The following is a 16,542-nucleotide window of genomic DNA, read 5'->3' on the forward strand; positions in this document are numbered from 1 at the left end:
ACATTTTAAATATATGGACCAACTTTGCAGAGGCCTGCAAAACTGAAGCAACTTAAATGACCACAGGCAGGGGAATGGATAAGTAAATTAAGTAAATTTATTCATTGTCTAAACACTGCTCAGTGACAGGCCTGGGCCTGAAGTTGTGCACAGAGTGAGAGGTTTGGAAGGAACACCTGTGGCTCAAATTTGCGGGAGAAAACACTGAAAGAAGTCACTCAAGGATTTTCTATGCCTGGTTTCTAAAAATGATAAGATTACACAAGCACCGTAAGAAAATGACTATGAAAAATATGAAATGAAAAAAATCCGCATACAGTCTTGCCTGGGCACTCTGATTACAATGACATAAAGGCACAGTATGTAGAAAACTGGGGATTACAAGGTGATAAGAGTTAAGTATTGGTGGAATTTCTCCCCCCACTTTCTGTAATGCCAGGGCAGGGATGGGGGACTCAGACAGTCTGGCTCTGATTTCTCACTCCTCACCCACTAGCTCCGTGACCCTGTGCCTCAATTCCATCATCTGTAAAATGGGAATAATGACAACACTTCCTTCACAGAGTGGTTGTGAAGTCTAAATGATAGAATATGTAAAGCACTTCAAATGGCACGTCCTGTTTGCGATTGTTATTAGTGATTTTTATAGAGACTAGGTGATTTTTACAATGAAGCATACATTTATATTTCTCAAGAATCACTTCAAAGTATAATTCCACTTTCAGAATTATAACGGAGCTCAGTTTAGAAGGAAGAGCCCACAAGGCTCTGTGATACTTACGGAATCAACCAGGATGTGTGAATGAGCGCGGAGCTCCCCTTCTGAAGGCAGGGAGAAAGAGACGTCTACGGAATACCGTACATTTGGTTCCAGACAGATGGCTGTGGGAAGCAGCATGATTCTATATTAAGAGAAATAAAACAAAAATTCAGTGACAAAAGTACAGATACAGAACCTAAGTGGCTATTATATTTGATGTGTTCCATGTGCGCTGTGAAGTGGGTTCCACTGTAGGGAGGAGGTCGGGTCTAGACCGGCTTAGGTGGGTTGTCTGGACAGTAAGTTCACACTCTCTGTGGCTCTTCCGTAGGATCGTGCCAAATAGCCAAGCCTCAGAAACTGACCAGTTGTCATGGCTCCTCTGGGAAAAGGATGCAGCAAAGTCCGTCATCTCATCTACCACATTCGTATCAACAGGGCCTCTGTTTCATTCAGCCACAAATCTCTAGTGCAAAATTAATGGCCTCAGAATTAGTAGCTTTGTTTTTTTTTACTTCATAGACTCTCAGCTGTTGAGATAACTCAAGCTCAATACTGTAGTCTTATTCTTAAGCATCTCATTCTCTCACGTCCCAAGGCCATCTGGGGATGGAGAGGGAGCAGTAACGATCTAGAGTCAGGCTTTCTGGGCTGGAGTCCTGGTTCTGCTACAAATTAGCTGTATGACTCGGGCAAGTCATCTGAGTGTTCTCGCTCTCAATTTCCTCCTCATCTGATGACCACAAAACACACCTCACTGAGTCATTAGGAAGATTAAATGTGACACTGAGTGTAAAGCACAGTGTAGCACATAGTAAACCCTTAATAAAATGTTACCGTCTCCTTTGATACACCTCTTCTCCCACTTAGTTCCTGGATTCAAACGATCAATGACAAACAAAATTCTAAGAAAACTTCAGCATGTGAGGACAGGTCCCGGGCATACCTGGAAGCCGCTGGTAAAACAAAAGGCTGAGGCTTTGGCTGCAGGGTCTTCAGTGGACAGCGCCCGCTCCCTCCAGTGGGGTTAACCACCATCTGGACAGCCCAGTTGGCTGCGGACTAGACAGGCATCACGTATGAGCAAGTCATGGAGATGATGCGTGCACATATTCCTAACAGACAGCATGTGGAACTGAATTTGCAACCTACAGCCCACTCGGAAAACAGAATTTTGGAGTTGAGAGAAGCCCTAGAGGTTCACTCTTGGCCCCAACTCTCTGGTGTTTGAATTGTGATCCAGTTAGAAAGAATACTGTTTTTGGCCAGAGCTGTAACTCGTGGGTCTAGAAAAATGTAGGCACTCCTGACAGGTCTCATCCTTAACTTCCATCTCCCCCGGAGTTGATTAATTCATCATGTTTTTGGCTCACAGAACAAAAGTAATAATTTGGAATCCTTCACAAAAGGATATATACTTCTTTCATATTACTGCATAAATACTATCATAGAAATATTTTGTTACATAAAGTTATAAATTTATATTACTTAATATATCACTAGATACATTTATATGTACATAAATATATAGAGCACGTGCACATACGCTAATTAGCTAAACTCTGAAAGCCTTACAATTTGAAAGAGCTTTTTAAAGCTCTCAGAGATGTGTTTTTTCTATACACACAAAAAAAGTGTGCACACACACACTTTTTTAAAAACAAGTTTCTTGTGATCCTCACCAGGTCAAAGTCCCTTGAAATCCCCGGGTTTTCATCTATAAGTGAGGAATTGAGAACTACGTCATATTAAGAGTTTCAAGGCAGTTCATCGGCTCTGGTCACACAACAGACAGCGAGTGTTCCAGAATGTGGTCCCTGAAGGGACTTTGGGGGCTCTGAGACTACCCCTAGCCATATAAAGTATTTTTCATGGGTGATGGTCTGTGGGGTTACAGATGATCAAAGAAAAGGTTATGTAAAGAAAAGGTTAGGAACCACTGCTCTAAATGTGTTTTTCAAATTTGGTTTCTCGTCTGTCTTGGATATTTCCCGAAAGGCAGGGGGAGGGGTAGAAAGGTAGGAGGCCAGAGGAACAGGCGGCTTGTAACTTTTCTCATTTCAGGGTAAAAATCCAAGGGCAAATAAATGCCTCTTCTGCATCTGTGTACGTTTGAATCTCTGCACACATGTTAGTTTACTAAATGTTTAGGAAAAAAAGTCCTAGGAGGGCAGGATTTGCATTACTTTAGCTATTTATTATTCTTATTCAAACACTCCATCACCAGTTCCCTAGGTCTAGGACCCTAAACACAGCTCCAGCTGTAGCTCTTCTCCACGGAGTAAGGCGTGTGTGCACCGGGCTCCCTGTGTTGCTTCAGTATCTTGAGGAAACCTTTTGGTATACAATGCTCTCCAGATGTCTTACTTTTTGCAAATCCTGTTATGATGAACCGGGGCAAGACTGGAATGGAGGCACTTGGTTCGAGAACGTAGACCATTCAGCTCTGTACCACCACCAAAGAAGCGGAGTTAAAGGATACCTGGGTCTCATAGTGAATGAATGGCAACAGTGAAGTCCATGGGAGAGGGGATGGTCCCTGCGGCAAATCTCAAGCTGGCCCCAGGGAGAACCCTGGCCAAGCCGCGCTCCGTCCACGTAACAGGCATCCCAGGAACTGACTCTCGGAGAACAACGGAAACCACGGGCAGCTGGCCAAAAGTCACCGAGCCCTAAAATTGGAGAGGAATGAACACCACTTTGCCTAGAGTGAAGGGATAGAAGAGCTCAGGGGAAAAAAAACAACATCATGAATTTCCTGATGTGATCCATCGGAATCACAGATAAATTATTCCAACCAGGATGCCGCCCAGAATCCAGGGGACAATAACGTGCTGAATCTGCAGCTTTGGAACATATGTTACTGTGTAGAAGGGCTGGAAAGCACCATCACTGGCCAGCCCGTTAAGTACCCCATGTGCTAATGAACTGAGCGATTCCACACTGATGACCTTGGCTTTTCTCAAATACAACTGTGGAGTTCTGGCCAAAATGCGGAGGGAAAGAAAATATTCCCATGCCTACTTCATGGATTGTGCCTAATTGTGCATGACAATGAGAAAACCCACACAGATTGATTTTTTTTTTAAGCAATTTCTTGCACAGAAGCATGAGAAATGCTCTTCCTCCATCTGCTCAGGGGCACGTAAGTCCAAAAGTCCTCACACACACTTGATTGATTAGCAGCCCTGATGGTCTCTACTGCTGGCTGTCAGCCTGGGGTCATCTGGACCCTGTGGCTAATTCTTCTTAATGACTTTTGCATCTGCCTCTCCACACTTCCAGCCTCCACCGGAACTCTGCCTCTTGTTACTTTTTGCCTGGATTGCTGCAACAGTCTTCTGGCTGTTCCCTCCCTGATCTCCCTCATGCAGTGCAGATCACACACTGCTGCCAACAAGCATTTCAAATGCTCTCCAGCTGCCAACAGCATCACGCCCAAATGACTTAGCCTGGAGTTCAAGTTGCTCTGTGATCTACCACCAACTGCTCTTCATTTGACAAATGTTTACTTAGTAACAGTTTAATCCCAGCCTCTGATTTAGAAATACAAAGATGCATAGGACAGAGTCCCTGCCACAGAGCAGTTTAGAATCTTGCACTGGAGACAGAAATGTAAATAAGGCATGAGCCAGAGATGTGTGTGAACTCATCTATATGCCACGTTTTGTAGACCTGAAAAAAAGTACTCTTGAAATTGCAGTAGACACAGTGGGTGCCCCTCCGGGATCCCCTTTACTTGACTGGTGCACCAACTTGGTTGCTGTGTGTGTGTGGCTCCTAACAGCTCACAGTTGCCCGCCTTCTCTGGAGAACTGCCCTCCCACACCCCCAACTCCCCCCACCCCCACCCCCGGGGTAGATCACAGCCAATAACTGCCTGATAGGAGGGTGTGAAACACTGACCCTGTTGTCTCAAGGGGCAGGACGACTTTGTCTCCAATTTGCTCCTGCTCTTCTCTGTCGATCAACTCAAGGTTTGTTTTACATGAGACTACATCTTACTATTTCCTCTCCTCTATATTGTTTCCTTCACTCTCTTAAAGATGTAAGCTACAAGGTTGGAGAACCCATCAAACTGACTGTGTTCCTGGTCCATTCATCAAGATAGTGAGGAATGAACTGGTGAGGGGGCCACCAGCATCACTGAGAAGATGACTGGGCACCACTGGGTAATGGTAGGATAAACCATTACGAAACTGAGCTCCTTAGTGTGGAGAACATAGTGCCAGATTATCACAGGCAGGGTAGCATTTAATTCTCAAAAGCAAGATGGGTAAAATTATAACGGGTAGCAAGCTTGGAATAGGAGACAAGGGGGCCTCACCTACAGGAATCCTCTATAGGGGTGATTAATAGAACATGGTGTTCCTAGGAGCAAGATGGATGAGCAGTGACAACATATTGCTTAGTTGACATAATCAAAAATGATCAAGCATGAATTGGCCAAATCAAAAATGATCAAGCATGAATTGGCCAAAGACGGAGGTCAGCTGCCCCAGTGGAAACACTTAATCCTTTCCCAAACTTACAGATCTGAGCTACTTCTCAGACCCAGAACCCAGTGACTGAGAGGCCAGGTCCCCAGGAGAAAAGACTCAACTCCACAGCAAGTGTGAATTCTCTCACTTATTTCCCAAAGAGATCTATGGTTATTTCTAGAGCCTGTTGGGGAAGGGGAAATACCTAGATCTTTCGAGGGCTAGTGGATACAGGATCTCAGTTGATGCTGATAACCACGTACCCAAAATGCCGTCATGGTCCCCCTGCTGGAACAGAGCATATGAGGGTCAGGTAAGAACTGGAGATTTGGCTCAGGTTCTTTTCACAGTCGGGTCACTGGGTTAACTGAATCATTGATTCTTTGACCTGTAGGGTTAGTGCTCTTCAAGTAGGAAATGCTGAGCAATGCATATTTAGTCTTGCCCCGAGGCTGTTATTCTCCTGCTCTAACAGTATAGCCCAAAAGAATCTGTACCATCCACATGTTCCACAAAATATCACAGCGATCCCCTATATTGAAGGGTAGTGAGGTGGATCCCTTGGTCGAAGGTGATGTTATGTGGACTCCTACAGTAAGAATCAGACACTTCATGGTCTTGATCAGCACCACCCTCTGATGGCTCACACAGTGTCTGATTCCCCAAAGTGGGAAAACATGACATTTCCCCAGCCCAAAGGATCAACTTTGCAGCAGAAGAAGTGTAGCAGTGGTCGTGTGACTCTGGGATCCACTGCTCCTACATCAGCCATGCCATCCAGAAGATGCTGACCTGGGACGGCAGTGGAATGGGGCCCCTGAAAGATACATCACTTCTATGACTGAGAAAACAGGGGTGCTGACAGCTCCCAGAAGCCAAGCTTTCTGTTCCAACCAGAACAGAAAGAAGGCAAAGGCATTCTGAGAAACACACTATTCATGTTACTTCCCTGAGTTAGCCAACTACTTACACTCAAAATGATGCCGAGAAGGAAAGAAGATAGGGCAACTCAGAATTTCTTTGCCTTTCAGTCCTTCCTTACCTATTAGAAAGCTGAAGGTAGAGAGTATTGGTAGAACATGTAATAAGATGTGAAAAAAAAAAACAGTTGAGCTAGTTTTGTGTAGCATTCCCATTGTTTTGGGAGGAGCAAAATGTATATTCATGTATGAATACAAAATATGAAGTGTATAATTTTGGTGATTACATGTATGAATTAAGTGCTCTTATATTTGCAGTTAAAACTGGCATTGCATGCTCTAAAGATAAACAGACTAAATATTGTTAATAGTTTAAAGTTTTAGTATTTCTTTACTTAGAACGACATTAAACAGCACATAAAAAACATTTTAACAAATGGAGACAGAAACTGTGGAAAAAAATAAAAAGCTGTATATTTTACTATTTGTAATGGCCCTTTTCCTAATTTTTGAACAAGGGGCCCTGCATTTTTATTTTCTGTTTGTTCTGGCCCTGCACGTGGGTCTGACGAACGCCAGGGGTGGACTGTAGTTGAGCTGTTAGTGTGCTGCCAGATCCCCTTTTTGGGCCACTCTATCTAGCCACCAGTTCCTCTGATTGTTGGCTGTTACATCTCACTGGTGGCTGCTCTATTCTCTGGAGGATTGCCCTTGGCAGATGGGAGCACCTCATCTGGGAGGGGACCTGCACCTGCTCTGGCAGCTCACAGCCATGACCGGCTAATATGAGAATAAAACAGGCCACCCGTGGGGCCTCAGTGGAAGAAACTCCAGTGAGATTTATGCTTTAGAGCTTCCCTAGGGGGTTAGGCAAGGCTTGACTTTAACCTAAATTCCATCCTTGCTCACTTCCCCCTCCTCAGCCTACTACTCTCCTCCCTTACCAGTTTCTCCTGATGAGTGCTCCCTCAGTAAAGCACATGCACCCAAATCTCTGTTGTCATCTCTGCTTCTAGGGAACCCAACCGAAGAGAGTGACTCAGAGGATGTGTGTGACCACACACACAGATTTATGTAAAACTGAAAAAAAAGTTTCATCAAAAAATGCCCTTGGTTTCATATTGTTCTGTTGTACTAAGCTGATCCAGTCAATTGATTTCACGACTTATTTACAAATAGGCATGATCTGCAGTTTGAAAATTACTGATCTATGGGACCCCAGAGATGGAAACAATTAATTACGTCCAGATGTCAGAGTAGGGAATGCCAGAGAAGATAAATCTGATTTGGGTCTTAAGGCATGACTAGAAATTTTGCAAGTCAATAATACAGAAGCGGTCATTTCAGGCAAGAGTAAGGAGACGAGGTTGTGGATATTTAGAGCAGTGTTTCTCAAAGTGCTTTTAGGGACTATCTGTATCACTTGGGGCAAACATGCAGATGGCTAGTCTCGGATTCCCTGATCGAGCATCTCAAGTGGACAGCCCTAGAATCTGCCTTCTAAATGAACTCCCTGGGCAATACATATGCACAGTAAAATTCTGAGGCTCACTGATCTGTGCCCCAGGGAACAAAGGGCACTCCCCACTCTTTTCTTTCAGATGGACGTCAGACTGAGAAGCCCAGAGCCAGAAGGGGCTTCCTAACCATGTGGCATGGGAACAGAAACAAGGAGGAGAAAGAGCAAAGCCACTGTGACTTGGTGAACATGGGGCCGGAAGGAGGAACACCACCCGTGAAGCCTTCTCTGATCCTTTCTGCTGGGGTGTTTCTCCTTAAGTGAAGTCCTGTCACTGTATGTGGCCCTCCTTATGATACTTACTCCACCCTGCCACGCATTCGTTGTTTGCATACATGGCTCATTTCCTCCACCACAACCTGAAGGGCAGGCTCTATGTCTAGGTATTTTCGTTGTCATTCATTCAATCATTTCACTCACTCGAGATGGTCTCTTATGTATAAGGATCTGTTTTAGGTGCTGGCTTTATGAACAGAATGGCCAATATCTGCTTTTTCTTTGCTTTTCCAACATGCTTATTTGTGCGTATGCACACAGGGACGCTCAGTAAAGACCCCAGCATGACAAACGGACAAACACACAGGCCTAAAGTGGCCCTAACTTTGAATGAATAATAGCTGGATGGCTACAAGGTCTTCAGATCTCCACCAGCCTTCTGAAGCCATTAGAGGCAGGGCCCTGAGGAGGCGCCAGCACCCAGGCACTCACGCCAGCAAGGACCAACTATATCCATCTCAGGACCAAGGACATAGTCACGTCCCATCCCAAGGAACATCAGTGTGTCCTTTTTTCCTCCAACTAGGAGGACAGCCATTGCATGGTACCTCTCCTGACTAAAGTGACCAGAAATTATGAATTCACAGGGCCTGACTCTCCAACTCTCCAGAATCTTGCATTCTAGAAATTCTCTCTGTAGAGAAATAAAGCTACTGAAGTTTTCCTCCAGAGGCTCTAATTACTTTGAGCTTGCTTTTTCCCTTCCTTCATCCTATTCGTGAGGACAGTAAGAGCTTACATGGACTGAGTCCTTACACGGCCAGGCACGGTTCTAAGTGCATTATCCTGGTTATTTGCATCTGGCATGACAGACAATGGCCCCGAAGAAATGGTTTACCTCACTGCGCTCGTCTGTTGTCCGCTTTGCTTCTGATTTCTCTTCAGGATTATATTTCCTTTGTCACTTATGAAATCATCTCCTTGTTGCTGGAAATACACATCACATGTAGGCAAAGCTGTTGCTAATATCTTAAAAAGAAAAGATATGATAGTTTAAGTAACCAACAAAAGTTCCGATTATACCATAATTTAAAAGGTCATTATGATTCTCACTTAATAGCCTCAGGAAGAAGCCAGTGTATAATTTTTTTATTTCTCAATGAAAACAGGAAATTTTTGGTGATCCTAAAACGACATGTGGGTTTTCTTTTTAAGGAATGCTAGACTAGTTCAATTCTAAACTGGGGAAATAGTTCTTCTTTTCTACTGGTTTTATGGTATTTAGAAAAAACGACAAATGCTATGCTTTAATGCGAAATCTCTACAAGGAAATTGTAGAAAATTAACAACAGGCATGAGAGAGAGATTCAAAGATTTATTAGGTATTTTAATTTTGACCCTTCAGACCAATTTCTTTTAGTTCTCACAATTTATAGAATTTGGCCTTAAAAGTTCCCCTGAGAGGTTATATTGGGATAGCAAAATTCCACCAGCCAAACTAAAATAGCAGAATTGCATTCATGCAACTCCAGTTTCCTTAAAATCCTGACTTTTGAGGGCTTCTCTTTTAGATTATCTCCATAGGCATTCAGCTGCTGACCGGGCAGAGCAAGAAAGATACAGACAGGTACAGAGATAGATAGATAGATAGATAGATGGATGGATGGATGGATGGTTGGATAGACAGATAGACAGACAGACAGAGATATAGATATCTTTTTGAGGACCCACCAAGAAAGTTAACTGCCATTCTTCTTAGCTCTCCAATTTCAGTATTAAAACAATTATTTGTAAAATGTGGTCTTGGATTCATGTCCTTTCATGTCTCCATCCCCATCCTCCCTCTTCTCCCTGCCTGGACCACTGCACACTGTGCTCTTCCACCCCAGCCCTCACTCCTGCTGGATGGCATCTATGAGAACACAGAGGACAGTCTTCATCACGTCATTTCTCTGCTCAGAAAGCACCAAGGAGTTCTTATTTCCCAGAGAAGAAAATTTAGCCTCTTTAATAGGCAAATCTAATTTTCTCTTTCAAGAATTCTTCCCTACGTAAATTTTCTGATCTACCTGTGAATACACCTGCGTTGTTTCTCCTCTCAGCCATTACTTGTAACTTTTATGGCTGGACTGTCTTCTCACCTAGCCCACCAATGGAAATGTGCATCATTTTCAAGTCTCAGGCTAAATTATTCTACCTGTGTGTTAAGCCCTTTCATAAAGGATCCATCATGGCTGCGAAATCCTAATGTGTGTACTGACTCTCCTTACTGTACGTCACTGCCCTCGTCCTGAGCACTCTATGTAAAAGTACTTACTGCAGTTAAAACCCCCTGAAGGTAGACTCCCTAATTAATCCCTTTCTACACCACTGTTAGCCTGGAGCTCAGTATCTCATACCTGGCTATACACTGGGGTTCCTGTCACCCCTACCTTGGGTTCGATGATTTGCTAGAATGGCTCACAGAACTCAGAGAAGCACTTACTACGTTTCCTGGTTTGTTCTATGATAAAGGACATGATTAAGGATACAGATAAACCATCGGATGAAGATGTCCATAGGGTAAGAACTAAAAGGGTCCCAGACACAGGCGCTTCTGTCCCCTTGGAGCTGGGGTGTGCCACCTTCCCAGCACATGGACATGCTCACCAACCTGGAAGCTCTCTGAAGCCTGAGGTTTGGGGAATTTTATGGAGGCTTCATCACACAGGTATGATGGATCATCACCTCAGTCCCCCTCGCCTCACCCCTTCCTGGAGGATGGGGGTGGGGCTGGAAGTTTCAAGCTTCTAATCTTGGCTTGGTCTTTCTGGTGACTGGTTCCCAACCTGAAGCCATCCAGGAGCCCACCGAGAGTCACCTCATCAGAACCAATGACACTCCTACCATCCAGGAAAGCCCAAAGGATTCAGGAGCTCTATGTTAGGAGCCAGGGTCAAAGACCAAATATTAGAACAAAAGATGCTCCTAGAGTCTGTATCACTTAGGAAATTACACAGGTTGGGGGAGTTCTGTCCCAGGAACCACGGGCCAAGATCACTATATACATACATACAGACAGACAGACTCACACACACACACATACACACACAGAGTTTCCTATTATTTCACAATAGTTAGAGCCTAAATATAAATACCAATATTCCTTCCCCAAAGTTGTTTTTTTTTCTCTTTCAGTTACCTACAATACTAAAAACATGAAGGGGAATCCATACATAGGATTGTTTCATCCTGACTCCACCCACTGCAGATCAGAGCCTACGTCGGGACAGAGCAAGCATCCTCTCCCTGCCCCAGTCACAGTCAGTAAAAGAGCAAGTTCCAAGACTCCGAAGGGGTGTTTTCACCCCACCCACCAGTGGTGTACAGATAAGGAAGAGACCTCAGGAAATGACTTAGTCACTGGAACCTGGAATGAGTTCCCAGCTTTCCATCCAAATCCTGTCTGCAGAATCAACTTTCACATACCTTCTCCTCGAAGATTTTCACCTCACATCACCTCTTCCTTTGTCAGATTCCTGCCTCTGGCTGGAGTCAAGCAGGAGATTCTTATGGGAGTCTAACTTGTATTTTCTCTAATCGGTTCAGATGCCTAGGTCTGCGCCTCTCATAAGACTCTGAGATAAATATTTTTAGGGAAAATCTCCCACAGGATTGGTGACTTGTAGGAACTGCAGCAGAGTGCCAAACGACATTCTGAATCACACTCTCCTGTGAACGTCACTGCCCACACTGAAGACTGTTAATCCAAGACCAGCTTCAGAGGCCGGGGAGCACATCTGACACTTGGTTCAGTACCTTATTCGTTCATTCATTCATTTATTAGCAGAGACCTGTGGGTTCCTACTACATGCCAGGCACTGTGCTTGGCACTAGAGCAACAGTGGGGAGGGGATACACATCCTCCTTTCCCTCTCATGGTTTATAGTGTTGTCAGGGAGACAGACAAGGAGATGCTCAATAAACACACCCTCTCTGATGAGTGCATTGAAAAAACAAAAGTCAAGTCCGTTACATCACAACTGAGTCCAATTCAAAGATACAAAGAGAAACAAAATGCAGATTCTGCCCTCAAGACTTTAGTTAATCCGCAGTTCCATGATGGAATCAACTCTTGGGCAAAGCCATTCTCTTCCAGGTACCTTACCCATGATCTCAAGAGTTGCTGTGTGTATCTACCTACTCTCCATTAAATGAAGTCTGTAAGGAGAGTCAATGAAATACAAACCAAAGGCACCAGTCCCTGGAGTGGCGTGGCTTCCTCTGCCTCGTAGAGGTAGAAATCCAAAGGAGTGAAAAGGTAGCCGGGTGCTGACTCAGTGCACCTACAGCCTGTGAATGCGGACAGCAATCACACTGCCCATCCTTGGGTGAGCACCTGAGGAAAAACAAACCCATCTCATAAAAAAAAATGTGGAGGGGGTAGGGTGGGTGTAAGATGAGGGCCTGGGGGTGCTAGGCTAAACACCCCCTGCGTTTGAACCCATTGTTTGAATCCATCAATCAACTGTCCTGGGGAGGATGTGGAGAGGCAATGGGATGGCCAGGTCTCTCTTGAAAAGCAAATCCAGATCCATGAAACCCTGGCCGCCACTTCTTTCCCCGCCACTTCTTTCCCCAGAGGCACTCTGATCCTGCTCTGAAAATTGGGGAGAGGAGACTGCAGCCTCTCTTTACAGGCTGACAAATGTTGGTACTTTAGGCAGGTCCAGTCACACGTTTTCAGGCATCTTTCCTGCCACTCGTGGGCTACCCAGGCAGTAGAACTGTTATCTCACCCTTGGAAATATCTTAAGTGAAAGAAATCAATTGGGCGATGGTTAATGTCTCAAGATCGTCGCTTTTCAGTACCCTTTGCTTGTCATGGAATGAACTCCTTCACCCATGACTATGAGCACGTCAGAATAAAATGTGCTTTTCTGTGGAAATGGGAGTGAGGAATATTGCCACAAAACTTAGTGATTCATTTTACTGACTCACACGTTGCAATGAGCACCTCCGATAACACAGTCACAGGGAGAACATCCACGCAGGTGGCTTTCCAGGCCCCAGTATCTGACCTACAAAGAGGAAATGCTCAGTTGGTTCCATTTGGGAAGACATTTGCTGCTCTGAAGTGTGGTAATAAAAGCACCACATTTCAACTGACGTGTAGCAAACAGCCACACGGCCTGAACAATCTCACAAGTAGCTTACTTGCCTATGCACTTGGTGATGATTTTCTAAAAACACGTATCTCCCGTTCCCAAGACTTGAAATGAAGAGAACAAAAGTGGGGGTTGTTTATCTATTGGTTTCAATGGAGATGCAATGGAAACCTCACAGTTTCTCTGACAGCACCAATTTTAGCCTCAAGCTGGCTTGTCTAAGGCCAGTATGGAGAAATTCTTCAACTAGCACACTTTTGACTTTTATAAAACCAACAGAGTACCTTACCACAAAATCCCTAGGGATTTTTACGTACATACTACTGCAATATTTGGAGGTTAAAAAAAAATTACGTTGGCTGAATTTGAGATCACATATGAATATTACAGTTTAGTAGAATCACTTGTTTATATATTTTTTAAAGTTTTTTTGGGGGAGTGGGGAAATAATTAGGTTATTTATTTATTTGTAGAGGAGGTAGTGGGGATTGAACCCAAGACCTCATGCATGTTAAGCATGCACTCTACTGCTTGAGCTATATTCTGGCCCCCCCTCTAATTATTTTGGCATAACAAAGTCTCACTGTGTGACAGACTCAACTCTGCTCTTCAAGACTTTTCATCATTGCAACATCATGACCTTTATTCAACATAAACAGCTGGTGAAAGACAAACAACTACTTCTTAAGTCTGATAACATTTACTCTAAAATACTCAGAAAAATACTTCCCCTTCAAACCTCAATTTAACAAGCACAGATAAAATTAAGGTCCTAGTAGGTAAGGAACTCTCTTTTGAAATGGGTTGCGGTATCCATACATATTTTTTGTTGGTATCTTGGTAAAATTTTATGCCCAATTTTACTCGAAAAGATTTATTTTAAACATTAAAAAAGTTGGCATAATTTGTACAAAATGCAGCAAAGGAATTTTGATATCTTTCCCCAAACCAAACTTCAGTTTAAGCAAACACAATGTGAAATTCACTCAGGATGGGGTTGCAAAAACGCCCTCAAGGCAGCGTATGCTGTCATGTTCCCCTTCCCCACCCCCCTCACCCTGCACACCATCCAAGATACCACTGACAGATGGTGAATGTGGGGCACTGGGCAGATGCCTGGGCTCAGCTGTGATGGACAAGTCCCCCAACTCAGTTATTTTCCTTTTGCAAACACAACTGAGTTAATTACAGAGTGGCAGTTAATCTGCCAATGAAGTCAGCAGGAGTCTAAGGTTAGTCAGGAATGATCAGACGCAGTGTCTCCATTGATCTATTTACCAGCTCTGCACGCTTTTTTTGCGTTGCCAACACACAGTCATCTTACCTAGAGGTCCTTCTTCATATTCTCTCCTTGCTTTCTTTCCCCACTTCCTCTGCCCCATCCACACATGTTTTCAGTAAACGGACTTACATTATTAGCACAAAGCTATGTCGTAACAGACATGTGTTTCTTATTTATCAGCTCCATTTCTTCAGACACATCAAGGTCACCGTTCTTTTATTAGGTTAAGTTTTTGTTATTCCTTTCTAAAATGTCACGGTGGGCTGCCAAGGTTGGAGGACAAAGAAAAGAGCTCGGTTTTTAACTCCCTAAATGCGTGACACGTTTCTCATGGAGTGAAAAATGGCTGATTTTGCTAATTTTAGACATTTATGCTCATATGTGCAGTGGAGTCTGTGAAAAATCCAAGAGTTTACTTCCCACGGGAACCTACAGTACATTTAAACCTACAGGTTTTAAAAAATATTTAATTATTTATTTTTGATAAGCTCATTTAAAATATTTTTAGGCAAAGAGACTATGTATAAGAAACAGAAGAAAAGGCCCTCTGATCTGGTGCTAACCAAGGGGGCAGATCAATGTTCTTACATGCTACTGCTTGGCACTTCTAGGAGAACAGTGGCTAAAATGATTGACATCAGTGCCTGGGTTGGTTCAGTCCCATCTGGTAAATGCTGCTGTGCTGGTAAATGTTTAACAACTAGTTCTCTGCAGGAAGGTGGGGGGCTGATTTCCAGTGCTGGCTGATTTCTGTAGTGTAAATACTTTTATCACAAGGGTACTGAAACACAATAGGACAGGGAAAGCAATCCACAAGACTAAGTCTCTTCTAGGCAATGGCTGTAGAAATTTGCATCACACCATAAAGGGGAAATCAGAGGACGATACATATAGTGCATTCTTCACAGCGTGGTCCTGCAGCAAACGACCGACGCAAGCACTGGCCTGTATCTGCATCACAGGTCAAGACTGGCAGACTCCCGAGGGGGTTACAGTTGCAGGCTGAAAGCACAGCATACACAATTATTCTCATCTTGATTTCCCCACTCTGGTAAATGTCCTTAATAGCTCACACTGAGCAAAACACGTGGCCACAAGAACACAGAGCAGCCGGCTCTGCCAAGTTTATTGTCTGCCTGGCTGCACCATTACTGCTCTGCATTCAACGCCGCACAGGACATCCAGTGCCAGACACTTCCAGAGCCCTCATGTGGTCCTACTGGCTAGCAATTAGGAGGAGACATGAGTGGAGGAAGTCATGCATGCTAGAGAGCCCAGCACAGGTCTCCTGAGTGATGTTGGCTGGGTTGGGTGACCAGGGGCAAGAGTTTGTGCCACTGCCATTAGCGAAGGCTCCCTCTCTGGCAGATGCAGCTATCATTTCCCTATCTCTCCTCTTTCTCTCTAGTGCCATGTTATTATTTTTTTTCATTCTCTCCCTCCTCTTTCTCTTCTACCCACAGGCATTTCCAAGTCCTGCTTATGTTGTGAAGGCTAAGAAACTGTGCAGAGTGAGATACATATTTCCCCTGCTGACCCCCCTGAAGGGAAAGAACAATGTTCATGGAAACAGCCCAAATGTCTGTCAAATGTCAAGTGGATAAACGGCGGTATATCCATACAATGGAATATCATTCAGCAGTAAAAAGAAATGAAGTACTGATACCTGCTGTGACATGGATGAACCTTGAAAACATGATGCTAAGTGAAAGAAGCTAGATACAAAAGACCACGTATGATTATGATCCCACTTGTCTGAAATGTTCCCAACAGGCAAACGTGTAGAAACAGAAAGTAGATTAGTGCTTGCCTAGGGCTTGGGGGGAAGAGAGGTGGAGGCCCAAGAGTATGGGGTCTCCTTTTCTTTTTTTATGGTAAAATACATACAATATAAAATTTTCCATCTTCATTTTCAAATTTACAGTTCAGTACTGTCAGGTACACTCACACTGTTGTGCAGCCAATGTCCAGAACTCTTTTCATCTTGCAAAACTGAAACTCTGTTCCCATTAAATAGCAACTCTCCCTATTCCTCCTCCCTCCCCCAGCCCTTGACAACCAGCATTCTGTGCTTTGTTTCTCTGGATTTGACTACTCTAGACACTTCCTATAAGTGGAATCGTGTAATATTTGTTCTTTTGTGTCTGGCTTATTTCATTTGGCATAATGTTTTCAAGGCTCATCCTTGTTGTACCATGTGTTAGGATTCCCTTCTTT

The 16,542-nt window shown here is 43.9% G+C and overlaps 1 protein-coding gene across 1 annotated transcript in view; it reads right to left on the reverse strand.

Annotated features, from left to right (window-relative positions):
• Positions 1-16,542, reverse strand: part of LAMB4 (laminin subunit beta 4) — a 107,404-nt gene that overhangs the window by 46,059 nt on the left and 44,803 nt on the right. The window contains 8 exon segments of the mRNA XM_072964032.1: positions 782-902; positions 1,707-1,822; positions 3,243-3,260; positions 3,262-3,432; positions 12,125-12,234; positions 12,237-12,274; positions 12,877-12,956; positions 15,209-15,327. Coding sequence (XP_072820133.1) covers positions 782-902; positions 1,707-1,822; positions 3,243-3,260; positions 3,262-3,432; positions 12,125-12,234; positions 12,237-12,274; positions 12,877-12,956; positions 15,209-15,327 — 773 coding nt within the window.

The sequence above is a fragment of the Vicugna pacos genome, chromosome 7, assembly GCF_048564905.1.
Source record: "Vicugna pacos chromosome 7, VicPac4, whole genome shotgun sequence".
NCBI classification, from domain to species: Eukaryota; Metazoa; Chordata; class Mammalia; order Artiodactyla; family Camelidae; genus Vicugna; species Vicugna pacos.